This window comes from Pogoniulus pusillus, chromosome 2 (assembly GCF_015220805.1).
Source record: "Pogoniulus pusillus isolate bPogPus1 chromosome 2, bPogPus1.pri, whole genome shotgun sequence".
Lineage (NCBI taxonomy): Eukaryota > Metazoa > Chordata > Aves > Piciformes > Lybiidae > Pogoniulus > Pogoniulus pusillus.
The window spans coordinates 7,787,063-7,814,093 of record NC_087265.1 but is presented as its reverse complement, the minus strand read 5'-3'; the positions used below and the strand labels follow the sequence as shown (position 1 = coordinate 7,814,093).

General features: G+C 47.1%; 1 protein-coding gene across 1 annotated transcript in view; it reads right to left on the bottom strand.

The window, feature by feature from the left end:
- The window catches only part of PKP4 (plakophilin 4), a 97,710-nt gene that overhangs the window by 49,884 nt on the left and 20,795 nt on the right, over positions 1 to 27,031 (bottom strand). The window contains exon 2 of the mRNA XM_064155305.1: positions 10,742 to 10,875. Within this exon, the coding sequence (XP_064011375.1) occupies positions 10,742 to 10,870 (129 nt within the window). The 5' untranslated portion in view covers positions 10,871 to 10,875. The remainder of the gene's footprint in view (positions 1 to 10,741; positions 10,876 to 27,031) is intronic.

The window sequence follows — 27,031 nt, the reverse complement described above, 5'->3', positions numbered from 1 at the left end:
AGCTTAGAATCATACAATCAACCAGGTTGGAAGAGACCTCCAAGACCATCCAGTCCAACCTAGCACCCAGCCTTATCCAGTCAACTAGACCATGGCACTAAGTGCCTCTTTCAGTCTTCTCTTGAACACCTCTAGGGAAGGCGACTCCACCACCTCCCTGGGCAGCCCATTCCAATGCCAATCACTCTCTCTGCCAACAACTTCCTCCTAACATCCAGCCTATACTTCCCCTGGCACAACTTGAGACTGTGTCCCCTTGTTCTGTTGCTGGTTGCCTGGCAGAAGAGACCAACCCCCGCCTGGCTACAGCCTCCTTTCAGGTAGTTGCAGACTACAACAGCAATGAGGTCACCCCTGAGCCTTCTCTTTTCCAGGCTAAACTGCTCATTTAAGTAAAAAACAAACAAACAAACAACCCAACAACCCTATTTTATCCTCCCCTTTACAAAAATCCAAGATAGTCAAAACAAAAGAACTGTACTTCTGCATTTTTCTTGGAGTGGCAGAGGTGAACGCCTCAATGGAGGACACAGCAATGAATTTGTTTCTCCAAGCCAGCCTCTCTGGAATCAGTGGAATATGGTCCTCAGGCAGGACACTTCCATGCAACTCTGGCTGCTAGCAACAGGGAAGCTGCTGCCCTAGGCAAAAATCACAACTCATTTTTGTAGTACTGGCCTGGGGCGAAGAAATAAGATGTCAAATAAAACAATCAATAAGCTTGCTTTCATTTGCAGAACATCTATGTGGTGAGGACATACTAACAGCAGAGATTACCAAATATTCTCCCATACTGCATCTTTTAGGAGCAACCAAACCTTCTGAAACACACTGCAATGGCTTGGCCAGGGCTGCTTTCTTTTAAAGTGATCCAATACACGTTGAGGGGAAACAAAAAGCCCTATTGTTCTATTCACCTGCTCAGCAGGAGCCACTTAATCACACTGCAATGGCTACAGGTTTTGTATTCATAGCCTGAATTCCACTACGAAACCATAGACCACATCTCTTCACCCCCAGCTACAAGAAATGCCAGCTTTAAACTGTCACAGTGAAGGAACAGGAAACACAGGGGTCAAGCCAGAAGAAAGCAACTGGCTTTAGAAAGACAATCCCAGACTGTGGGAAGATGAGATCTCACAAATGAAAATGAAAACCTATCCAATTGGCTGTGCAATTCCCTTTCAGAGGCTGCAGTTTCTAGAGGAGCACAAGCGCTGTGTGGCCTTCTGACTCTGTAGAGTACAACCCAGAGCCCACCAACAGCTCTCCTTTGGGCAAGCTCTACATGCCAAGTGGTAGCCTGCCTGCAGTAGCAGTGAGATCTCACTCAAGAAGGCACTACCAGGTCTTCACTGGCACAAGACAGAGATGAGTTCTACCAATCCTAAGAACAAAACACCCCTCTCATTGGAAAGCTGTGTGCCTCTGCCAGGCTGATGTCTCCCTGGCAAGTAGGAGCTACGGCCAGCACTGTGCTGGGCTGACATCAGCAGACAGCTGAAAAGAGCTAAGTAATGGGAATGCAATGTGCATGGCTGGCCATGAAGACTTTCATTCTCCTCTTGCAGGCTTTGGACAACAGAAGATTTAGAGGCAATTCTCTGCTTCCTTTCTGCATCCCACTATGATACTACGCAGCAGAGATCAATCTTTGTCACTTTTGTTAATGAGGAACTTTTATCCCTCAGTAATATGGATGAGAATGAGGAATCCATGTTCACAGTGCTGAGAAGGCAAAATCTTCTTTTCCCCTGCCCTGTTGTGATTTGAAAATCTCTGGCAAAACATGGCTTACTCTGAAGAGTGATCCAGATGGCTGCCTGAAGGGTTTCTGGTGATACCTGCACAAGAATGGTACAAGCAGTGATGGCAATTCACAGACTCTTTGGGAGTGGTAGGTGCCTGGCCAGTCAGGTTGGGCAAGCTGGAATGTCTGGGAGAGGTGATACTATTGACAGAGATGCATCTTAGAGCTTTGCAGCTTCTAACAGCTCTCAGTGGATGCTGTGGTAGGAGATGACAGGGCTGGGCTAGGCTGTTATTTCAAGTTGCAATGACTCTGGGATATATATGCCAACACACTGAGAGTTGGGGCTGTTCAGTCTGGAGAAGAGGAGGCTCCAAGGAGACCTTATTGTGGCCTTCCAGTATCTGAAGGGGGCTACAGGAAAGCTAGGGAGGGAAGCTTTAAGATGTCAGGTAGTGATAGGACTGGGGGGAATGGAACAAAACTAGAAGTGGGTAGATTCAGATTGGATGTTAGGAAGAAGTTCTTCACCATGAGGGTGGTAAGATACTGGAACAGGTTGCCCAGGGAGGTGGTGGAAGCTCCATCCCTGAAGGTCTTCAAGGCCAGGCTGGGTGGAGTTCTGAGCTGCTTGACCTAGTGTGAGGTGTCCGTGCCCATGCCAAGAGGGTTGGAACTAGATGATCCTTGAGGTCCCTTCCAACCTTGACAATTCTATGATTCTAAGTCGCTTCAACTGCTGTCACTATGATTGGACATGGCACTTGGTGCCATGGTCTAGCCTTGAGCTCTGTGGTAAAGGGTTGGACTTGATGATCTATGAGGTCTCTTCCAACCTTGGTGATACTGTGATACTGTGTGATACTGTGATCTTTGTGAAACACCAATAAAGGAACTGTGAGCTGAACTAAGAAATGTCTCCCTAATCATGGAAAACATTACTTGTTAAGCAGTTCAGTCAAGCCTCTTCCAGTATTTGAGTTGATGACCTAAGAGAGCACAGCCTGCATCCAGGTGTTTACTATTTCTCATTTAACTGCAACAGAGACCGCAGAGCCACACAACTCCTGCTGCCTGGGAAAGCTGTTAAAGGTGTAAAAGAAAAGGCAGCTGCACTTTGGAAATGCTATGACAGAAACATGCAACATGGGAAAGGACAACCAAAATGAAGTTCATCTATTCTTTGCATTAGCCTCCTGCACTGACCATTGCAGAGCTCTGCCTGTTTCCATGACCATGATCTGGGGGTAGATAACAAACTACTTAAGTGATTACTCTCTTTTCCCAATATGAATATCATACCACAGTGGCCCAAGACTTAAATTCTCTACCAGAAGCCACTAAGCAGCAAACTGTACTTTTTACTAAGTGTATTAGACCAACCTCACCATTTTCTGTGAAAGTGAAGTTTACTCAGGCAGACAACTGCATTTGCATGCTTTCAGGATCTCAGCATCTTCCAGAATAGAAGACAAAAGACAAAAAATTGGGCAGGGTGAAGAGAATCACAGATTACAGGATGTGAAACAACACAGCAACAATTATTGGCTGATGGCATTTACTCTGCATTCAACAGCAGCAGACCATGAAAGCTCTTAATACTTTCACGCCTGCATTGTTCACTAGTCTGGTGGAACAGCTTCATGCTGCTCTGGCTGATAAGGGATCAAAGTTTAAGCCATTCATAGAAAACCCACTCTTGGTCAGTGGTAGATAGAGAGAATGCCACTTCAGGTATTCCCAGACTATATCTGAGCAGCATTCCCTTTGCAAGCTGTTTATTATAATTTAGTTAGCTGTTTGGTTTTAATTGGTGCTGAAGCTCAGTGTTTGTTCTGTCAGCTGCTGCTCAGAGGCTGGCAAGCCAAAATTCCAAGCACCACCAAGAGTGTATTTTAGGGGTACACACAGTTCTAGAGAGGCTCTTTTCCAAAGGACTTGTGCTAGTTGGAAGCTAGCTGGAATATTTTGGAGAGAATAATTAGATTATAGGCTGTGAAAAGGAAACAGTGGTGATGTCTGCTGCACTCATAGACTTGCTGAAATGTATAAAACCAAGAATACAAATATAGATAATAGAGTTGCTCTCTGGCTCTGGCTGCCTCCCTTCTCTCTCCAATCTGCTGCCTGTGTAACTAATCCCTCTACTTCCTAACCCCCCTGGCCAACTCTCCAAACTCACCTTGAACATAAGGCAAAGTCTGGGATAAGGTAGAGGGGTAGAAAGGAGGTGGAAGGGTGGTTGGGAGCCCCTCCTGGGGAATGGTTGCTGGGAGGGCTGTTGTGTTTCTATACTACCTTTAACTTGTATATTTCTGTATATGGCTGTATAGATTGTAAATATCTGCTTGTATATTGTGCTAAGCTGTGAATAGAAAGCAACCATTCTAATTTCCATCTTGGCTGAGCCTAGCCTGAGTGATTTCATAAGAGTCGGGGGAGGGGGGGGAGGTAACACCCAAACCATGACAGGAGTTTTTTCTTAGAAGCCTAAAAGTACATGATGAAAAAAAAAATAATCCCTAGACCTTTTCCTTAATAAAAAAATTCATGTGCAAAAGTTATTTCAGCTGAGAGAAGTGTGACACACATTGTGTCTGAGAATGTGAGCCTTAAGAAATGGACTTCTTAGACCTGATCCACCAAGATTGGAAATGCTGGTAAACAGCAGAAACAGCAAACTTCAGAATCCTGAGAGCAAACAGGGAGGAATGATCTACACAAACAAATGCAAGGTTAAGAGACTTATTAATATTCTTAACATTTTTCTGGTTGTGCAGAAAATGCTGACAAAGCTTTGTGTTTTGGCCACACAAAGCTTGGAAGTCCATTTGGTGAAAGCACTGCTATCATTTCAGCACTGAGACACACTGACACACAAACATGGAACTTTAGAGGTTGGAAGGGACCTGAAGATATCAAGTTCAAACCCACCCCCCCCCCCCCAAAGCAGGATCCCCTAGGGTAGTTCGCACAGGAATGCATCCAGATGGGTTTAGAAAGTCTCCAGAGAAGGAGACTCCACAACCCTCCTGGGCAGCCTGCTCCAGGGCTCTGTCACCCTCACTGGAAAGAAGGTTCTCCTCGTTTTGAAGTGAAACCTTCTCTGTTCCAGTTTGTAGCTACTGCTCTTATTGCTGCTGACCACTGAAAAGAGATTGGCCCCAGCCACTTGACACCACCCACCTCTCAGATATTTGTATACATGGATCAGGTCTCCTCTCAGTCTTCTCTTCTCCAGACAGCCCCAGGGCTCTCAGTCTCTCTTCATAGGGAGATGCTGAAGTCCCCCAGTCATCCTCATGGCTCTCCACTGGACTCTCCAAGCAGGTCCCTGTCTCTCTTGAACTGGGGAGCCCAAAACTGGACACACCTAAATGATCACAGTTGGGAGGTGAAGCTTTGAATGCTTGAGCTTAATTACTGGGAGTGGATGGAGAAGTTTTTTGTGCAGGTATCTTGGTAAGCAACTTGCCCGCACAGGCAGCTTAGAGTACTCAACACAGAGCACTAAATATCTGAATTGGAAATGAAAGCTCCCAAACCTAGCATCAAAAACTTGTCATTCTAGTAAAGATGTTTTGAAACATGCACTAATAAATTGTGTGGTGTGTGTAGAACACACTCTTCCCTCCATTTCTATCTGAAAAACTTGGACTTTTGCCCTTCTTCCCCTGCCCTGCAAATCTTATCAAATGTTCTCAAGAACTATGTAAGGAATTTTGTACTTGGAAGGGGGAAAGAAAAGCCAAGTGGATACTTTTAAAGTGTATGATTTAAGTGTATGTTCAGGACAACTGTACAACAGGAAAAGATCTTGCTGAAGTGTTGAACAAAAGTGAACACTTCCAGAAATAACACTTAGGAAAACCAAAGAGGTTTATTATTAATCCAAAAGCAAATCCACTCTACTGTCACCTATTTACCACAGGAAAGGTGAAAGTTGCCCATTTTTAGGTGTCAAAAGTAACTAGACCAAAGAACAAGGAAACTAAGCAAACTCTGCTGCTGCAATTGCTTCTCTCTCAGCACAGAAACTTATAACTGGATCCTTGGAGACCTTTTCTCTCAGCCTCATCACTGAAAACTGATGTGCTAAGCAAGAAATTCACAGGTCCAACTGATCCCATTGAATCTTGCCAGCTCAGCAACAATGCATTCCAATTCAGCAGTGTCCAGGCTTGCACCTGTGCAGGGATTCCACAAATCTATCTGGCATGGCTAGACACCAGCTGCCCCTGTGTTCCAATCCCTCCAAGAAGTTTCTGTTGGGATGTTGCCCCTACAATTTCAAGCAACTTCTAGTATGAAAATACTCATTTTACTCCTAACATAGATATGAGAATCCCTACAGAAGGCTGCTAAAGTTTCATCCAAATACTCCCCAGGATTCAGAAATACAGACAGGAATATTTTAATGCTTCAGTTTTACTTGAAACTTGCTTCAGCATCTCCTAAGATTTTTTTTTATTCATAAAAGTATGGATTATTTGTATCTTTTTAGAAATCAAATACATGTTCTGGGTAAAAGCAAGAAACTACCTGCAAAAATAAACCCTGAGAAAACAACCTGCTTCCCAGATCAAAAAATCACAGGATCACAGAATTAATCAGGTTGGAAAGGACAGAATCACAGAATTTCTTAGATTGGAAAAGACCTTCAAGATCATCAAGTCCAATCATTAGTTTCACACTGACAAGCCCTTGACTAAACCAAATCACTCAGCACAACTTCTAATCACTATGAATTCCTATGGCTAGAAAGGACCACCAGGAGCTTTGAGATCATCAAGTCCAACCTAGCACCCAATACCTTCTAATCAACTAAACCATGGCACCAAGTGCCATGAGACATCCAGTCTCTTTTTAAACACCTCCAGGGACAGTAACTCTACCACCTCCCTGGGCAGCCCATTCCAATGCCAATCACTCTTTCTGCAAAGAACTTCTTCCTAACACCCAGCCTAAACCTGCCCTGGTGCACTTATGGCTGTGTCGCCTCATTCTGTCACTGGATGCCTGACAGAAGAGACTAAAACAAATCCAAAAACCCCACAATCCATTATTGAATCCTCTGAAAGGAAAAACAGAAAAGGTCAAACTATGTTTCAGTTCATTACAGTTAGCCTTAGGAATTCCCTGCATTCAAAAAGGAATTGCTCTACAAGGGATTCAACATAAGCCAGGCAGAGTCAGTCCTGCCCTTGGTTTTCACCCAAAGCTGTACCCACTGGTGTATCTGCACACAGAGTAACTTAGCTTGGTGAAAGGACTACCCTCATCTACTCCAGTCAAAGTCAGTGGTGGGAGTGACACAACTTGTAACAGTCAGGGATGCCTCTACACATGAAAACAAACCTCGAGCTTTGTTGGTGCAGCTTTGTGCTTCACTAATCTCAGTTTCTTCACACTTGTTCTGCACATTTTATAACATGAGAAGTTGGTGTTAGAAAAGGTCTCTTTCCTAAATGGCATCCTGGGGTGTATTAGAAGAGCTGTGGTTAGTAGGTCGAGAGAGGTTCTCTTCTCCTTCCACTCTGCCCTGGCATGGCCTCATCTGGAATATTGTGTCCAGTTCTGGGCCCCTTAGTTCAGGAAGGACCTCAGGGAACTGCTTGAAAGACTCCAGCACAGAGTCACGAAGATGATGAAGGGAGTGGAACACCTGCCCTATGAGGAAAGGCTGAGGGTGGTGGGCCTCTTTAGCTTCAAAGAGACCAAGAGGTGACCTCATTCATGTTTATAAGTGCAGGGCAGTGTCAGGAGGCCAGAACCAGGCTCTTCTCAGTGACATCCAATGATGGGACAAGTGGCAATGAGTGCAAGCTGGAACAAAGGAAGTTCCATGCAAACATAAGGAAAAACTTCACTGTGAGTGTGACAAAGCCCTGGAGCAGGCTGCCTAGAGAGGCTGTGAAATCTGCTTTACTGGAGACACTAAAAATCCACCTGGATGTGTTCCACTGTGACCTACTCTAGGCAGTCCTGCTCTGACAGGGAAGGTGGACTAGATGATCTTTTAAGGTCCCTTCCTATCCCTAACACTCAGTGATTCTGTGAAATGTCCAGAGCTGCCTGACAGCTCTGCCTAGTGAGAGGCTCTTCAGAACTCAGGGGACGCACTCCAGCTCGTTAAAAAGTTGCTTTCAACTGATTTGGGGTCAGAGCAAAAAAACTGAGTTTATTTAAAGTGGCTTGTAGGGTTCCTAGACTAATTAGTGCAACTTCTTATATAATCCTATCTATGCCACTGTGATAGAATGCTCAAAAGAGTCATTTAATAACCCTATGTTCCTATTTCAGAGCTACTGAAGTAAGTTTCAATGTCTTCTCTCAGCTCAAATTTTGCACAACCTGGCAAGTAATACAATAAAACCAAAAGCTTTCCTGAGCTGTGCTTCCACCATACAAAGTGCTTTTGAAGCAATGAAGCTAAGGTGTGGCAACTATTCTACAAACAGAGACGTACTGCAAGCAAAGAGAGATTCCCGTACAAAGGGAAGTTAGGCCACAGCATCCTAGTTTCTCTTTAAGCTTAATAAAGTAAATAGCTGCACTGGAAAATATTCTGTTCTGGGCTTTCTGCCATACAGGAAGGGTGTTGAATGTGTCAGTGACCGTAATTATTATCAACAGAAAAATACCAGAAAGCCACAGTTCAGCTCTTAATTCTTTCACACTATCATTTTCTGGAGAGAAGCACAACTGGCATCTTCCTCCACCCAAGGATTTGTTCTAAGGCACCCATGCATTCTAAGTCAGCCTGCAGTCCTCCAGTTTCTGTTTCATTACTAAACACAATTTTATCTTTTCCTTTCATCAGAATTGAGTTACTTAGCAGACCACATGTTTAATGGCCTTATGAATAGAGAGGGGAAGAAGTTTTAACCTCCTTTTTCTCCAAGGAAAAAAATAAAACCATTTCTTGGGTAGGAGAGGGAATGCTCTGAAAAGTCTTTTTGCTGTATATTCTGTACCAATCGATTATGGACACTGCTGTCATGATTGTATGTTCAGCTTAAGCAGCCACTGCTACAAAAGCAGCTCTGGAAGGCAATCACAGCAGCAAGATGATGGGCCAGTGATCACCAGCAATTACAGTGCTGCCACTTACTGCAGGGCTGCTCAGCAGCCACGCTCCCGTTACCAGCATGCTCCTTGTGAACTGTACAGGCCAGCTTAAGATCACCACAAACTGTATTTTAAGGAAATGAGCTCTAATTAGCATTTGTGATAAGACAGCACAAGGAAAATTCCTGTCTCAGATAAGAAGTGACTTAAATCACTGTAACTCAGACGGCCCTAATGACTTTCATCTCAATAGCCTCCAGTCTGAATGTCCTCCGTGCTGGAAGACTGAATGTTAGTTTCAACATCACTGAGAAATCACTAGAGTTGATATTGTCATCCTAAAATACTTCTGAAAACTACTAATTTAGGCATGAAAACTGTGCTAGTTTGAGCCTAGCTGGGATATTTTAGTGAGAGGAATTAGACTATAGGCTGTGAAAAGGAAACAATGGTGATGTCTACTTCACTCATAGGCTTGCCGAGATGTATAGAAACAAGAACACAAACATAGATACAGGAGTTGCTCTTTGGCTCGGGCTGCATGCACTTCCCTCTCTCTTAACTTGCTGCCTAACTAATATGTCTGCTTCCTAATCCCCCTGGCCAACTCTCCAAACTCACCTTGAATGCAGGACAAAGTCTGGGATAAGGTAAAGGGGTGGAGAGCAAGTGGAAGAGTAGTTGGGAGCCCCTCCTGGGGATTCTGGTTTCTGGGAGGGCTGTTGTGTTTCTGTATTACTTTTTAACTTACATACTTCTGTATGTAGCTGTATAGGTTGTAAATATCTGCTTGTATATTGTGCTAACCTGTAAATAAAGCTTCATTCTTTAATTTTCCAGCTTGGCTGAGTCTCCTCTGGGTGATTTTCTTAAGTGTGGGAGGGGACAGGTAACACCCAAACCATCACAAAAATAAAGACCCATCCTGTAGTAAGTTTTCCCTTAAGAATGAAGGTTCTGTGGGTACAAGAGCTGTTGATGGGGAGGATTATAATCTAATTCTCACCTTTTTCATAAACTTCAATATGGGACAGCATATGAGAACTAACACATCAAGTGTTTGCATGCAGAGTAAACATCTTGAACCAAGTACTGACCTATCCTAGCAGACATTCTGAAACAGAGACAGCAAAGCAGATTAATTCTGAAACTCAGATGTCACCTTTTATGTATGAAGCCAAGAAAGATGATAATTAATTCTGATTCTGATTTGATCCTGAAAGCCAAAATATCACTTCTCTCTCTCTCTCTCTCTCTCTCTCTCTCTCTCTCTCTTTCTCTCTCTCTCTCTCTGTTCTCTTTAAAACAAACAAACAAAACTCCCTAACACACCCACTAAAGAACAAACCAACCCAGCCCTCTATTTGCTGTTTCTTTGTAAAACTGCAATTGTTTTCCCCACTTGAACGATCTTCACAAAGACTGAACTCGATTTCAAACACAGCTTTGTTTTGTCTATCACCGAGATACATCTCCATAGATGTGCTGTAGATTTAAACTATGTTTACTGCCTTGGTATTGGTAGTTGAAATCGATGTTTCAAGCCCATTCTTTAAGGAAACACAACCACAGCAAATCTTGACATGCAGGTTTCTGTGAGACAGGACACGCATGTGCAGGACGTACAAGGACGACTGGTTCTCAGTGTTGCATCAGTTCTGCACTAGCTTTTCTTTTTTGTAACAATAGCCCTGCATTTCCAGCCTGATTTACAGCAGCGTGCACATTCCAAGGGACACAGGATACTGCAGTGATGCTTCTGTTCCTTGCAATTACCTGAACCCTCCCGTTCAGACTCCAGCATTCTGACAGACAAAACACTAACGCTAGGCAACAGGATTTGTAGAGACAATGACTTTTTTTTCCTGACAACAGTTAACTCCACAAGGCATGCTGAATTGCTGAAAGCAACACATATACCTGTTCCTTTACAGAAGCTAAAATGGTAGTGGCAGTGGTCTCTGGTTCCATGCCTGGGCCCGTGGAAGCCTCCTGCGCTGTCTGTGGCAGCCCCTCCTCCACCATCGGGGTCTGCTCAGGGGCTGGCATCTCGCCTGCAATAACAAGAGTTCAAAATAGTTTACACCTTGAGCTAGCGAGGTTTAAAGCTCACCTTTCCAAGATTATAAATACTTTTTCACTAAAGCCTTTCCAGACTTAAAGGAGAAGAGAACTTTGTGCTACTATAATCGATGTTTGCTGCTATTTTCATGCTTCACCTTCACATCCTGCAATCAGAACGTGAGGGGCAGGCAGGAGCAAGCAGGCAGCATGGCACGTAGAGATTATGTTTAAAACACTGTTTTGTGGTGGATCCTAAAAGTGGCAACATCCAAGGCGTGTGAGAAATACTAGCGTTAAACATTTAGAACAGCCCAGATCAGCAAGAGTTTACCATATGCGCAGTCCTTAGCACAGAACGACAACGTGTAGCAGCAGAATGCTTTGCTGTTAGGAAAGAACCAGGGAAGAGACTAATTATGATAATAAAAACCTTAATGGGAATAATGCTTCTAGTGCTCTTTTTGCAGAAGAGGGAAATTAGAACGCTGAACTTAAACCAACTGCCCTGGGCTACGGATAGCGCGGGAAGGTCCAACGGGATTAGCGTTCAGGAATCACAAGCTCCGGCATCAGGGAGCCAGCACACCAGCAGTTTCAGGACGTGCAGAGGAGGCAATTCACAGTATCACAGTATCATCAGGGTTGGAAGAGACCTCACAGATCATCAAGTCCAACCCTTTACCACAGAGCTCAAGGCTAGACCATGGCACCAAGTGCCATGTCCAATCCTGCCTTGAACAGCCCCAGGGACGGCGACTCCACCACCTCCCCGGGCAGCCCATTCCAGTGTCCAATGACTCTCTCAGTGAAGAACTTTCTCCTCACCTCAAGCCTAAATTTCCCCTGGCACAGCCTGAGGCTGTGTCCTCTCGTTCTGGTGCTGGCCACCTGAGAGAAGAGAGCAACCTCCTCCTGGCCACAACCACCCCTCAGGTAGTTGTAGACAGCAATAAGGTCTCCCCTGAGCCTCCTCTTCTCCAGGCTAACCAATCCCAGCTCCCTCAGCCTCTCCTCGTAGGGCTGTGCTCAAGGCCTCTCCCCAGCCTCGTCGCCCTTCTCTGGACACGCTCAAGCATCTCAATGTCCCTTCTAAACTGGGGGGCCCAGAACTGAACACAGTACTCAAGGTGTGGTCTAACCAGTGCAGAGTACAGGGGCAGAATGACCTCCCTGCTCCTGCTGACCACACCATTCCTGATGCAGGCCAGGATGTCACTGGCTCTCTTGGCCACCTGGGCACACTGCTGGCTCATGTTCAGGTGGGTATCAATCAGCACCCCCAGATCCCTCTCTCTTTCTGGCTGCTCTCCAGCCACTCCGACCCCAGCCTGTATCTCTGCATGGGGTTGTTGTGGCCAAAGTGCAGCACCCTGCACTTGGAGCTATTGAACCCCATCCCATTGGACTCTGCCCATCTGTCCAGGCGGTCATTTAACTACACAAGTCAGCATCGAGAAAGATCACAGAGGTAGTTATGAAGTGTGTTCAATACTTCGAGAGTAGCAAGTAGGTGGTACTCACGTAGCTTCTGCACAGAGACCACACTTTAATTTCCTTCAGAACAAAGAAAGAGCTCTTGAAGTCTATTGTTAGCAGTAGTCAATATTTCATTTCAGATTTTCAGAACAAACAAACTCGGTGTTACTAGACAAGACATCAATGAACAGCAGCTTTCTTCCCTTCATTTCACGAAGAGCAGCGAGCAGCTGATGATGCTCCAAGGCTGGGATTTGGACTTGCAAGTCCTCTCAGTCCTGACCTGTTTTAACCATGACTGCCCCTTCACCAGTATCTGCCTTTTACGTGCTGAAATCATCACAAAACTCCACAGACACCATCCTGTGGTGGAGGCTCGCACAGGCCCCAAACGACGGTGTTTACAAATCTATTCATGCCCGGACATGTTGTTCCCCCAAAGGGTGCTACCCTGCCTAAACTTGGGGAAAACAAGTTAAGGGGGACAAAGGAGCCCAATAGCACTGGTGCCTTCGAGTCGGGCCTGGCCTGCTTGAAGGTTGAAGTACACAGAGTTATGTAAGCTCACATGCCTAGGGTGGGGATCCGCCTGAGCCCTCTCCATATTTGGGGGTACCGGACCCCTGGATTTCATAGAATCATGGAAACAAGCAGGTTGGAAGAGACCTCCAAGATCATCCAGTCCAACCTAGCACACAGCCCTATCCAATCAACTAGACCATGGCACTAAGTGCCTCATCCAGGCTTTTCTTCAACACCTCCAGGGACGGTGCCTCCACCACCTCCCTGGGCAGCCCATTCCAATGCCAATCACTCTCTCTGCCAACAACTTCCTCCTAACATCTAGCCTAGACCTACCCTGACACAACTTGCGACTGTGTCCCCTTGTTCTATTGCTGGTTGCCTGGGAGAAGAGGCCAACCCCACCTGGCTACAATGTCCCTTCAGGTAGTTGTAGACAGTAATAACATCACCCCTGAGCCTCCTCTTCTCCAGGCTGAACAGGCCCAGCTCCCTCAACCTCTCCTCATAGGATTTGTGCTCCAGGCCCCTCACCAGCTTTGTTGCCCTTCTCTGGACATGTTCCAGCACCTCAGCATCTTTCTTGAATTGAGGGGCTCAGAACTGGAAACAGCACTCAAGGTGTGGTCTGACCAGTGCTGAGTATAGGGGAAAAAGAACCTCCCTTGTCCTACTGGCCACATTGTTCCTGATGCAGGCCAGGATGCCATTGGCTCTCTTGGCCACCTGGGCACACTGCTGCCTCATCTTCAGCTTACTCTCTACCAGCACCCCCAGGTCCCTTTCCTCCTGGCTGCTCTCCAGCCACTCAGTCCCCAGCCTGTAGCGCTGCTTGGGGTTGTTGTGGCCAAAGTGCAGAACCCTGCACTTGGCCTTGTTCAATCTCATCCCATTGGCCTCTGCCCACCCATCCAGCCTGGCAGGGCTCTCCTACCTTCCAACAGATCAACACCTGCTCATAGCTTGGTGTCATCCACAAACTTACTGATGTTGGACTCAATCCCCTCGTCCAGGTCATCAATAAAGATATTGAACAGGACTGGGCCCAGCACTGATCCTTGGGGAACACCACTAGTGACTGCCTGCCAACTGGATGTGGCACCATTTCACCCTATTTGGTATGTTTTGGCCTGCTGCCAAACCCTCATTGGACAGAACTGTGGCCCAAGGACCATTATGTTGTGGAACGTAGTTTAGGGAAATTCATGGGGAAAGACATGCGAGGCCATTTTGTGAGAAGCTTAAATGATTTATTACTAAGATACGAGAAATCTCCTTCCCCAAACTTATTTGTAACTATCCCACGTAGATTCTTTGTTCGCGGTTGCAGATTGCTTCTTCTGAAAGAAAGATGCCGGTAAAAATGGAGTGTCATTATAACCTAATTCTCGCCCTTTAATGGACAATTCCTCCAGTAGCTCTCCCCACGTCGTGTGGGGAGATGGGCTCTCCCCTGATCGCATACTCTCTTGTAATTCTTCCTCAATTCGCTCTCTCCTCGCATTGCATATACCTCTTAAAACACCTGGCAGAGCCTTTACCAAAGGTCTCAGCCTGTGTGGTTCTATCGGGGCATTCGTAGGATTTGGATGAATCCCTCTTTGATCCATAGCCTGTATACATGTCAGCTTAGTAACTGTTTCATTCAATTCATCACAGTTTGTGACCCAAAATTTTGCGGGTTCATCTCTATCTACAGGATCAAAAGAAGCAGTAAAATATAGGATTCTAGGACTCAATGCGGGATCTCCCTCGGGACCTGTACTTAGGAACACTTCAGGTCCCCAGGAATATCCCTGTAACTCATCGTGGGATCATACCTCACAAAAGGGACAATTCAGTGTTCCTGCCACCTCCCTCCTCTCTCCTGCTACCCTCTACCACCCACCGCTCCTAGCCTCTTTGCCGCTTTTGGGGACCACTGCCGCTGCATGATTCCAGCCCACGGCACCTCGCACCAGCCCAGGGAACTGACCAAGGCGCTCCTGGCCAGCTGCCGCCCCAGCCCGTCGTTCCCAGCTTGGCTGTGCCCGTGGAAGCTCCAGACAGCGCACCCCAATAAGCCCTGATCTGAACTATCCAAACCCATGAGGGTTAACAACGTGGCTTTGCCGCACATATTTGCGACCATCGAAACTGACTCCTGCCAGTGAGTAACTGAGCAAACTTGATTGAAGCCAGCATAGACTCTCAGTAATTTTACCAGTGGCACTTTCATGCCACAGACTCTCTTCCTAAATATTTCCAAACCTCTGCTAAATTCCCAATTTTGCTGTATATAGACATTCTGCAGTATAATTTTGGAACCACATACAAAGAACTTGTGTGGGATAGCTGAATATAGTTTGGGGAAGGGGGGAATTCCTTGTGCATATAATATTAAATTATTTGAACCCTTTTAAATTCAGCTTCATATTTCATTCCTCCAAAGCCCAGACAAACCCCTTCACAACACATCCTAAGACAAAAGACAACCTAGAAGACCATCAGCTATGCTGTATGGCTGCTTCTTTCTGATTTGAAGAGCAGTTGAATTGAACCTCACAGAGTCACAGAAACATTCAGGATGGAAAAGCCTCTCAGGACCACCAAGTCCAACCAACGACCCTACTCTACAAGGGCCACCCTAAACCATGTCCCCAAGCACCACATCCAAATGACTTTTAAACACACCCAGAGTTGGTGACTCAGCCAGCTCCCTGGGCAGCCCATTCCAATGCCTCACCACTCTTTCTGTCAAAAAAAATCTTCCTAATATCTAGTCTAAACCTACCGAGTCTCAGCCTGATCCTCAAGGGATCTCAACAGAACCTCATGGGATCTCTTCTGGAATCACCCTTGGGACCGTTTGCCCTCTCAGGACATTGTCTGTTCTTGTGGCTGTACAAGAAGGCTGTACAAGGCTGGGCACAGTCAAAGCACTATGTTGTCAGAGGACTTCTATGCCAGTACAGGCTGCCCTGGGCAGAAAAGACACATGGAAACCAGAAGAGAGTCATTCTGCCCCTGTACTCTGCACTGGTTAGACCACACCTTGAGTACTGTGTTCAGTTCTGGGCCCCCCAGTTTAGGAGGGACATTGAGATGCTTGAGCATGTCCAGAGAAGGGCGACGAGACTGGGGAGAGGCCTTGAGCACAGACCTACAAGGAGAGGCTGAGGGAGCTGGGATTGTTTAGCCTGGAGAAGAGGAGGCTCAGGGGTGACCTTATTGCTGTCTACAACTACCTGAGGGGTGGTTGTGGCCAGGAGGAGGTTGCTCTCTTCTCTCAGGTGGCCAGCACCAGAACAAGAGGACACAGCCTCAGGCTGCACCAGGGGAGATTTAGGCTGGAGGTGAGGAGAAAGTTCTTCACTGAGAGAGTCATTGGACACTGGAATGGGCTGCCCGGGGAGGTGGTGGAGTCGCCGTCCCTGGGGCAGTTCAAGGCAGGGTTGGACGTGGCACTTGGTGCCATGGTCTGGCCTTGAGCTCTGTGGTAAAGGGTTGGACTTGCTGATCTGTGAGGTCTCTTCCAACCCTGATAATACTGTGATACTGTGATACAAGAGAAAGGGCTTTCCTTCTGCTTCATACATGTGCACCAAGAGAGGGGTGACTTCTCTTCGGGCTTAGCAGGTGGACTTCCTCAACCACACAGTTCCAGACTGCCATGAGAGCTGGTACCAGGGCAACGTGCAGCCAGCTACATGTCTGCTGCTGAGAGAGTCAGCAAAAACGGAGATGAGCCATGGGAGACAGAGGACTGGTCATGGGGGTCACACGTGCCCCAGCAAGAGCTGGGAGGGACTTTTTAGGCTCTCAGGGAGTGTCTGGACTAGGGGGAATGGAGCAAAGCTGGAGATGGGTAGGTTCAGAGTGGACGTGAGGAGGAAGCTGTTCAACATGAGAGTGGTGAGAGCCTGGAAGGGAGGCAGTTGAGGCCCCATCCCTGGAGGAGTGTAAGGCCAGGCTGGATGAGGCTCTGGGTCAACCTGGTCTAGGGTTGAGTGTCCCTGCCCACGGCAGGAGTGTTGGAACTCTATGTGGTCCCTTCCAACCCTGACTGATTCTGTGATTCAGATGCTGGAGACCTGTCTTGGTCACTTGCAGACCTGCACACGCAGGTGTTGGGCTAGGACTGGGACCAGCTGGGGGCGTGTGATTCTCGTAGAGGCAGGGAATTAACATGGCAGAGTCAGGAATCATAAAAACAGAATGGTATCATTTTCCTGAAAACTCAGCTTCTACCACCGCAGGGAAGGGAAAGCTGCTCCCAAGAGCAGCTCAGCGCAGGTGCCTGGCCCAGGCTCAGTCCCTCCCCGGACAGGGCCTCTCCTCCCTGCAGCGCCTGCACAAGCGACACAAGGAGAGCGCTGGGTCACCGAGCACAGGCTATCGACAGCCCATTCTCACCTTACCTCCAGCAGAGAAAAGCAGCTGCGGCAGCGCCGTGCTGCCAGGTTTCTGGCTCAGGCCTGCAGAGGGAAACCTGAGCATGCTGGCTCGGGGGGACAAAGAGCAGCTCCTTCACTTTCTCACCTCCCGGCCCGGCGAGCCTGGCAGCCTAACGATGTTGTCACCCTGTCCGTTCTCAACTAAACCAACTGAAGTCTGGAGCACCTAGGGTTTCCTTCCAACACCACAACGGCGGCACCTCCGCGCCCAGCCGGGGTCTGTGGGGCACGGCGGCAGGCACTGCTCCCGCCCCGGGCGGCAGCTCCTGCCCGGCTCCAATCAATCTGCTCTCTGCTCAGACGCCAGAGATGTGCAAGGGAAAGGGAAGGGCTGAGGACACTGGAGGGGGCCACGACACCATGTTCCCGGCCCTGCCATGGCTCCATTTCTCCTGCTCCCCTGGAGAGTCAAGTCCTTCAACTGCCAGAGTCCTGCCTCTGCAGGAGAGGCTACAGTACAGTCAGCTGTACAACGAGGGGTAAGGACCACTGCTTCCACTGCTCCAGAGCACCCCAGATCCCTGCGCGACTTTGAAGCTAGCTAGAATGTTCTGGTGAGAAGGACTAGATCACAGGCTGTGAAAGGGAAACAATGGTGATGTCTGCTTCACTCATTGGCTTGCTGAGATGTATAAGAACAAGAATCAAAACAGATAAAGCACTGCTACTCCTGCTGGGGAGCTCTGAGCTGCATCTCTCTCTCTCACCTCACCCTCCAGTTCTCTGACAAATCCACTTTGCTTCCTAACCCCCTGGCCCAACCTCCATTCTTCCTTGGGACTGGGGTAAGGTTGAGAGCCCCTCCTGGGGACTCAGGTTTCTGGGAGGGGAGTTGTGTTTCTGTATTACCTTTTACCTTGTATATTTCTGTCTATAACTGTATATACTGTAAATAGCTGCTTGTATATTGTGCTAGCTGTAAATATAAGCTTCATTCAATTTCCAGAGCCGGCTGAGTCTAGTCTGGGTGATTTCCAAAGTGTGTGTGTGTGTGGGTAACACCCAAACCATCACAATTCCTTTCTTCTTCCCCTCCTCAGGAGAGTTTGAATGGGGAGGAGGAGGAGGGGGAGGAGGAACCTTTCTGCACATGTGCTGACCCCTGCAGAAGCCCACACTGCAGTCGGGCTGGTGGTTGGCTGGGTTTTCGTGCCCAGTATAAAATGGCAAATGGACACTTTGTCTAGAAAGGATAAACAGAGCAAGGGAGAAGGCAAGGGGTTCCTGCCTGGACAGAGTTCCTGACAAGACAGATTCCTGCTGTGGCAGAATTCCCGTTTTGGACCATCCCCACTTCGGGACGGCTCTTATCTTTTTACACAGCTCTTGGTTTTACACCATCAGCAATGTAGTTTGAATGGATAAGAACATCATGAAAGCATATGGAAGATTTGCCAGCACAGTATTCCTTACCTTTTGAACTCAGCTTGCTCCCTGTAATATGTTTAGTGCCATGGAAATCATAGAATCGACCAGCTTGGAAGAGACCTCCAAGCTCATCCAGTCCAACCTAGCACCCAGCCCTGTCCAATCAACCAGACCATGGCACTACTGCCTTTGGATGGTTCTCCTCACTTCTGCACCATTCTGTGCAAACTTGCAAGCTTGGCAAGTCCTGGCGTCCATTGGAGAGAACTGCTGGTGCCACCTGGATCCTGCTACTCTCAGACCATATCAGCAGCCAACTTGTGGCTGCTACTCTGGAATGAGGAGACCCTAGCAGCTGGCTCTCCCCTGCCACTGCTGAGGAAGCATCACTTCCATGAATCCCTGTCTTGTGGCAGCCCTGTCTCAAGACACTTGTGAGTTCAGCAGCTTTGCCACTCACCTTGGGCTTCTGCCATGTGGGTCCAGACTAGTGAATGTTGCTTGCAGCATCAGAATCAGTTGAGCCACAGAGAAATCCAGCAAGGAATCATCGTTGAATACCTATCTCACCTCTATGAGTAAAGCCTGCTGTTCTCTTAATTCTCTGCCCAGCCTGATTGAGAGTGAGCTAAAGCTGTGTTTATAGCTTAGCCTTTTCCATTTCCTGACTTCCTAGATCTCTAAATTTGTCCATAACATCCTTTAGAAGAATTTCCAGTCGAATTAAAATCTGTAAACAAACCTAAACTAGTTTTGTAGATAGTTTGGGGCTGAGTTTTCAGGAAAATTATACCATTCTATTTTTATGATTCCTGACTCTGCCATGTTAATTCCCTGCCTCTACGAGAATCACACACCCCCAGCTGGTCCCAATCCTAGCCCAACACCTGCATGTGCAGGTCTGCAAGTGACCAAGACAGGTCTCCAGCATCTGCATCACAGAATCAGTCAGGGTTGGAAGGGACCACATATAGTTCCAACACTCCTGCCGTGGGCAGGGACGCTCAACCCTAGACCAGGTTGACCCAGAGCCTCATCCAGCCTGGCCTTACACTCCTCCAGGGATGGGGCCTCAACTGCTTCCTTTCCAGGCTCTCACCACTCTCATGTTGAACAGCTTCCCCCTCACGTCCACTCTGAACCTACCCATCTCCAGCTTTGCTCCATTCCCCCTAGTCCAGACACTCCCTGAGAGCCTAAAAAGTCCCTCCCAGCTTTTCTGCAGGCCCCCTTCAGATACTGAAAGGCCACAAGAAGGTAACCTCAGAGCCTCCTCTTCTCCAGAGTGAACAGACCCAACTCTTTCAGCCTGTCCTCACAGCAGAGCTGCTGCAGCCCTCTGAGCATCTTCATGGCCCTTCTCTGGACACACTCCAGCATCTCCACATCCCTCTTGTCACAGGGGCTCCAGAGCTGGATGCAGTACTCCAGGTGGGGTCTCAGCAGAGCAGAATAGAAGGGGAGAATCACCTCCCTCGACCTGCTGTCCACCTTTCTCCTGATGCAGCCCAGGCTCTGCTTGGCTTTCTGGGCTGCAAGTGCACACTGATGGCTCATGTTGAGCTTCTCGTCCACCAGCACCCTTAAGTTCCTCTCCTCAGGGCTGCTCTCCAGCCACTCACTGCCCAGCCTGGATTCGTGCTTGGCATTGCCTCGACCCAGCTGCAGGACCTTGCACTTGGTCTTGCTGAACCTCATGAGGTTGGCTTGTGGCAAATCTGGAACTGAACCTCCTCTTGGAGAACAGATGCAACATGCTACCTGGCTTCCAAAGCTCCCACCATATTAACAGCCAGCCATATCTGGCTGTTTTTGAAACAGCATTTTTATTCACTTCAGGCTTGCCAATACAAAGGCTGCCTCACTGAGATCTCTCTAAGCCAGCCTAAGCCTGGCCTGCACCTAAAGCCTCGAGGGTCCTTGTTTCTACAAGTTAACAGCACTCAAGTCAGCAAATTAAAAATGTGCTCTAAGAGTTACAGAATAGGATTTCAAAAAGTCAAAGTGAAAGGTAGCTATAAGGCTTTGGAAAATAAAAATGTATTCTTTTAAGGTTTTCCTTGTAAAATTCAACTCTTTCATCAGGCTCTAATAACAAAAAGAAAAACCAGGACACATTACAATTCATCTTCTCATCTCAGCTCGCTGAAGTAACTCTCCAACCTGTCTGGGGTAACAAACCAGTCAGGGCAAGGTACATCTGAACCAGTTGGAAGGCATGGTCATTCCTGCACAGAAAATATACCAAATATTGAGTCTTTAATAACACTAAACTAATCATTAATGAAGATGTCAGTGTTAAGGGCACATCCATCCTGGTGTTAGAGGTGCAACTGGAGTGCTGCACCCTCCTACTCAGGCAGTTAACTGCTGTTCTCTCAGCATCTCTTGACAGAGTTACTGATTTTCTAATCTCAGTTTCAAGATCAGACAACTGTTGGCTTTGATCCTACAAACACTTTTGGACACACTTCAGCTCACACCAATGAGCGTGTGCTCATTCACCCAGACCTCCTGTGTGACCAGACAGCTCTGAGGCACAGGAGCCCAGGTGATGGGGGTGCAGGAGGGGAATGGGGAGAGGCCTTCCACAGCCCAGCCCCAAAGAGGTCCCAGTCCGTCCCCCACACCTCCATCTAGGCATTCTTTCTAGGCAAAAGAACTCACAAGGGCAATTTAGATTCCCATAATCACCTTACAAGGGCAGAAATGCCAAATTCAGGATTTGTGAGAGCCTTAAGCATGAGTAAAACTCTTGAGGAGTTAATATGAAAAACTCTTTCCTCTTTAGGCTAAACTGGGATTTACTGGATGAAGATACTCCCTGTACTTGGTTGTGCTACACACTCCTTTGGGTATGGATAACTGATTCTTTATTGGAAAACAATCAGCCAGACTTCATCCCTCAAAAAGTCAGGTTCATAATTTGCCTGCCTCATGTCATGGCTCAGCAGTCAGGTGTCACCCAGAACAGGAGACTTTGTTCCTGCATCTGTGCAAATCCTCATCCTCCACAACCCTTTACTGCAGTGTCACAACCACTGAACTGCAGTCAGGATGGACTCTTTCACAAACTTTATGCCCCTTAAAGCTTCCCTGTACTCCAGTTTTCCAGTTCTCAAATTGCTCCTCACATTAAAGACATCAAAATCTAGGTAGAGAGAATGAAAACTCAGAATATGTTTGATCATTCTGCTGCTCTGTGCAAAGCATCTCAGCACCACTTTATTCGCATCTTAAAACCACTGAGTATGAGAGATTTAAGTTCTCTGCTATAGTAAAGAGTGCAAGAGAGATGAAAGATTGAAATGTTCTGAGATGATCTTTTGGTGGATGTTGCAGAACTACAGATTTGTGAAGGGTGGAAGTGGTTATAGCAGTGCTGAAAAGTGTTGTGCGAGATCCTTTGAAACCTTCAGTGCAAGGAAAATAAATCTGCTCCATTTGACACCTCTAGCCTGAAATACTCTAGAATAATCCTGAAAGCAGCAGCTTTTCTGTCCTCACTGCACTCAACAGCAAGGTTCCATGAAACCCTTTAAGTCAGAGCAAACCAAGCCAGCAAGTGTATGGCACAGGCCATCTCTGCAGCCACTCACCGCGACCACCTCTTCAGAGGTTACCTTCTGCCTCCGCTGTGCATGGCTGGATGCTCTCATCGCACACACCAAGCTCCTCAAAGCCTCCCAGATGTTCTCCCTTTGTGCACCCTGGCACCCCAGCACTGAGAACGGGGCAGGTGCACCCACTGTCTTTAGCAGCTTGCCAGCCCTGGCTCCCACACCAGCGCTTCATGCAGGCTGCCAGGCTGGGGGGTGCCCAAGTGGCCAATACTTCCCTTTGTCTCTGATGGAATGGTCAAACAGCTGCAAAGCAAATAGCTTCAGTGAGTTCATCTAACACAAAGCCAGGCTTTTTTGGGGGGGGGGAGGGAGAGGAGCTGAGAGGGACAGAGTGCATTTTTCTGAACCAGCTGATCTTGCAGCCATACAACTACTGATCCAAGGAAGGGACAAGAACACTCAGTGAGAATAAATAAGAAAGCTCAGTAAAACGAGTGTAGGAAACTATGCTTTAATGCTTCGTTCTCATTGCTCTCTACTCCCTGTCTTTCATTTCTCCTCCTGTCATTTTTTCAGGGATAGACAAAGTTTTGCCAGCACCAAGTAATTCCTGTCCTTGTAGTGCAGACCCAAGGAGAAGCCAGAGCTCCTAGACTCCCTGCAAAACTCCAGAAGTGCTATCCCCCAGCTTCTTACTCGCTCCCCTTTGTATTCCTCTTGCCTTCCTTACAAAGGCTATTTCTCCTTCCCTTTCTGAGCCTCCCATTGCTGTCCTGAAGCCAGTAACAAGTCACCAGAGGTAATATAATTCTTATTCACTCTGTCAGCTAGGATAGAGTAGACAGACTGTATCTATTTCATGAGGGAAACGGGAGAAAAGCAAGAAGCAACATCTCATCACTAACAACCCTCATATTCATCTAGCTACGAGAGTAACTCAAGCAACAGGAGTAAATCACCAAGGACATTAGAGTGACACTCTGTAGTGGAAAAAAGCTCCAGTGAGCTCAAATCAACTTCCTGGGACAGTGACATGTTATTTATTATACAACTACATTACATTACATTATAAATCTACACTTAAGCAATGTGGCAGATCTTGGTTCTCAATCAAAGACTCCTTTTCCATCCTTTATAGTGTATGTGAAAGCCAAAACCAAAACAAGACTTACTACATTTATAATTTTCAGATGAAGACATGATTAAAATTTATCTGATGTTTTGAGTTACTTCACAAACGTGTCAGCACACTTCCAGGTATGAGTAGTTCTCACTATCTCCATCCTGCTAGAAGGATAGAGAGATGCTCACCCTTAAATCAGGCAGCGATTTACATCAGGCTTGGTGCAGCCAAGTGACTGAACCAAGGCAAGCTCTGCATTATGTCTGCCAGCCTGTAGTTATGTGACTGCAGACAAGGCAGCAGATGACGACTTACCCACTTGCAAAGTTGCTGCAAGCAATTAAAAATAGATTATGTGCAAGACAGGCTCAAACGTTTACATGAAGAACAGGTTCTCCAGACACAGTAAGTCAAGATGCTCAGAACATCACCACACTACAGGCTAAAGGCTGTGAAGAGATCAGGCTGCCCTATGGACACCAGAACTGCAGAAGTTCTGTTCGTGTGGACTTGAGGATGGAAGTAGGGAAATAGAATCATAGAAACAACCAGGTTGGAAGAGACCTCCAAGATCATCCAGTCCAACCTAGCGCCCAGCCCTGTCCAATCAACTAGACCATGGCACTAAGTGTATATATTTAATTTTCCCCCCAATATACTATATTACAAAATTGGAAAGCATGCTTTAGTAACTGCATATAACATAAATGTGGGTTATAATGCTTCCAGTTGGAATATACCTAGAATCATAGAATCAACCAGGTTGGAAGAGACCTCCAAGATCATCCAGTCCAACCTAGCACCCAGCCCTAGCCAGTCAACCAGACCATGGCACTCAGTGCCTCATCCAGGCTTTGCTTCAACACCTCCAGGGACGGTGACTCCACCACCTCCCTGGGCAGCCCATTCCAATGCCAATCACTCTCTCTGCCAACAACTTTCTCCTAACATCCAGCCTAGACCTCCCCTGGCGCAGCTTAGGACTGTGTCCCCTTGTTCTGTTGCTGCTTGCCTGGCAGAAGAGACCAACCCCCATGTGGCTACAATGTCCCTTCAGGTAGTTGTAGACAGCAATGAGGTTTGCCCTGAGCCTCCTCTTCTGCAGGCTGCACACCCCCAGCTCCCTCAGCCTCTCCTCACAGGGTTTGTGCTCCAGGCCCCTCACAAGCTTTGTCACCCTTCTCTGGATAAATATATTATTCCTGATGAAAACACAGGAGAAACTAACAATGACAGGACAGAAAAACCACCCCCACAGGCTGAGTGTGGCAGTAACAAAAGGAATCTACGTGCAGCAGATCCCTGCCTGAGAAATGTGAGAGATGTGTTCAACTACTACCTCCTTGCTAAATTGGGTGTCTTCCTCACTGCCTTCTTTTCAGGATACACTTTCCCCTCTCTATTTATTTATTTCTTTCAATGCCTGCAGGTTCAAAAGACATGAGGTGCTCTGTCCTTTTCACCACGTCAGCAGTTATTACCCCAGCCTCTGGATAAATGTATTTTTGTTACAGCTCCTACTAAAAGACAGCCTTTTTTTTTTTTCTCCCACCTTTTGGCCCATGGCTACATACTTTGAACTCCACTTTAAGCCAGCAGGCAAGATTCTACATCCGCAAACAGCCAGTTATAACATGCTCACCAGATTCGTATTCTTTATAGCTTCCAAAGTAACCATTCACTAGAAAAGATCAGACAGGGATAGCAAAACGTCTTTCAATAAAGGCATATTTACAAGCAGGGCCCTCAGGGCCTGAGGCATCATTTGTAGCTCACCTTAAAAAAAGGAAAGAAAAGAAGAATCTTTGTCATCTGAAGGATGTCTGGAGAGTGTTCACACTTCAAAGTATGAAGTACCACAAGCTGCCTGGCAAGAAATGGAGTTTTCAGTTGTTTGAGTGAATAAGGCTCCATGCCTTAAAGAAAAGGCAGACAGAGCCCAATGCTGAACCTTCTCTTTGGACCATCCCAAGCCTGCACTGCTCTTCTGAATCCACTGCCATCCAAAAGAACCTCAGTGCAGAGCTCCAAACCAGTTCTGCAGACTAGCAAACAAACAGCAGATTTATCTCCAGGGATAAATTCAGTCCTACTCTAGTGCAGACAGAGGGGGAGGAGGGATGCGTGGCATCACAGAAGGATTTTAGGTTTTCCAGACTGTCAGGTGACAAAGACATTCATCAGCTATTCACTTAGGCACTCATGGAAGGATAAATTCTTAGCTTGGTGTTGGAATATTCTTAATTAATTCAGGGTATGAAGTCATTCAGAATGAATGTCACAGAACAACATCATTTAAAGAACTGGAAGAGCTGAGCAACTGCAATGTGTGCAGGCTCTGCAGCACTGCTACTGAGTGCTGGCAACCTGCAGGAGCTCCACATGGGCACCTCTCAATCTCCCACCTGACAACTCCTACAAACAAGGAAGCAGGAAATAAACTGAGAAAAACTGCAAGTAAAGACACAAACACTACCAGGCAGACCAATGGCTGCAGATGCTATTCAGTTTCCACTTCTATTTCTTCCCAGCCCTATAAAATACCTTGCTACATACAATGCACACTAGCTATAGGCAGGTGTCCTTAACACTGGTCAGGCCACACCTTGAGTACTGTGTTCAGTTCTGGGCTCCTCAGTTCAAGAGAGATGTTGAGATACTGGAATGCGTCCAGAGAAGGGCAACGAAGCTGGTGAGGGGCCTGGAACACAAACCCTATAAGGAGAGGCTGAGGGAGCTGGGGGTGTGCAGCCTGCAGAAGAGGAGGCTCAGGGCAGAGCTCATTGCTGTCTACAACTAGCTGAAGGGACATTGTAGCCAGGTGGGGTTGGGCTCTTCTGCCAGGCAACCAGCAACAGAAGAAGGGGACACAGTCTCAAGCTGTGCCAGGGGAGGTCTAGGCTGGATGTTAGGAGAAAGTTGTTGGCAGAGAGAGTGATTGGCATTGGAATGGGCTGCCCAGGGAGGTGGTGGAGTCACCAGCCCTGGATGTGTTCAAGAAAAGCCTGGCTGAGGCACTCAGTGCCATGGTCTAGATGACTGGCTAGGGCTGGGCGCTAGGTTGGACTGGATGATCTCGGAGGTCTTTTCCAACCTGGTTGATTCTATGATTCTAGGTATACTCCAACTGGAAGCATTATAACCCAAATCTATGTTATATGCAGTTATTAAAGCGTGCTTCCCATTTTTGTAATACAGTATATTGGGGGGGAAATTTAAATACATACACACTTTTCCCCATGATGATAATTAACAGCCACAACTTCAAGAGACAGCTGAAGAGTTAGAGACTTCCACAGCTTCCCTTGTTTTGCCAGCGCACGTTGTGGAGGGATGTGGTGAGAAGTGCATCACTGGGATGGTCTGGAACTAGACATCACCAACCCCCTGCTGCATCCTGCCTTTGCAAAACAAGCAGAGCAGATCAGTGGTGGGATTTAACTGGGAGCAGACTCACACAGTTGTACTGACGCTGCAGTCTCCATCTCTTCATCGAGAGCGGCAGCTCAGGAATGAACCAGCAGCTTAAATCTAGTTTAGCAGGGAGGAAAATCCAGCTGTGCCCTTGCCAAACTTAGAAATGGATGAAGTTGAAACGTTGGCTTTTACTCAGGATACATTTACAAGTTCTTTAATGCACTCCATGGTTGTTCCTGCT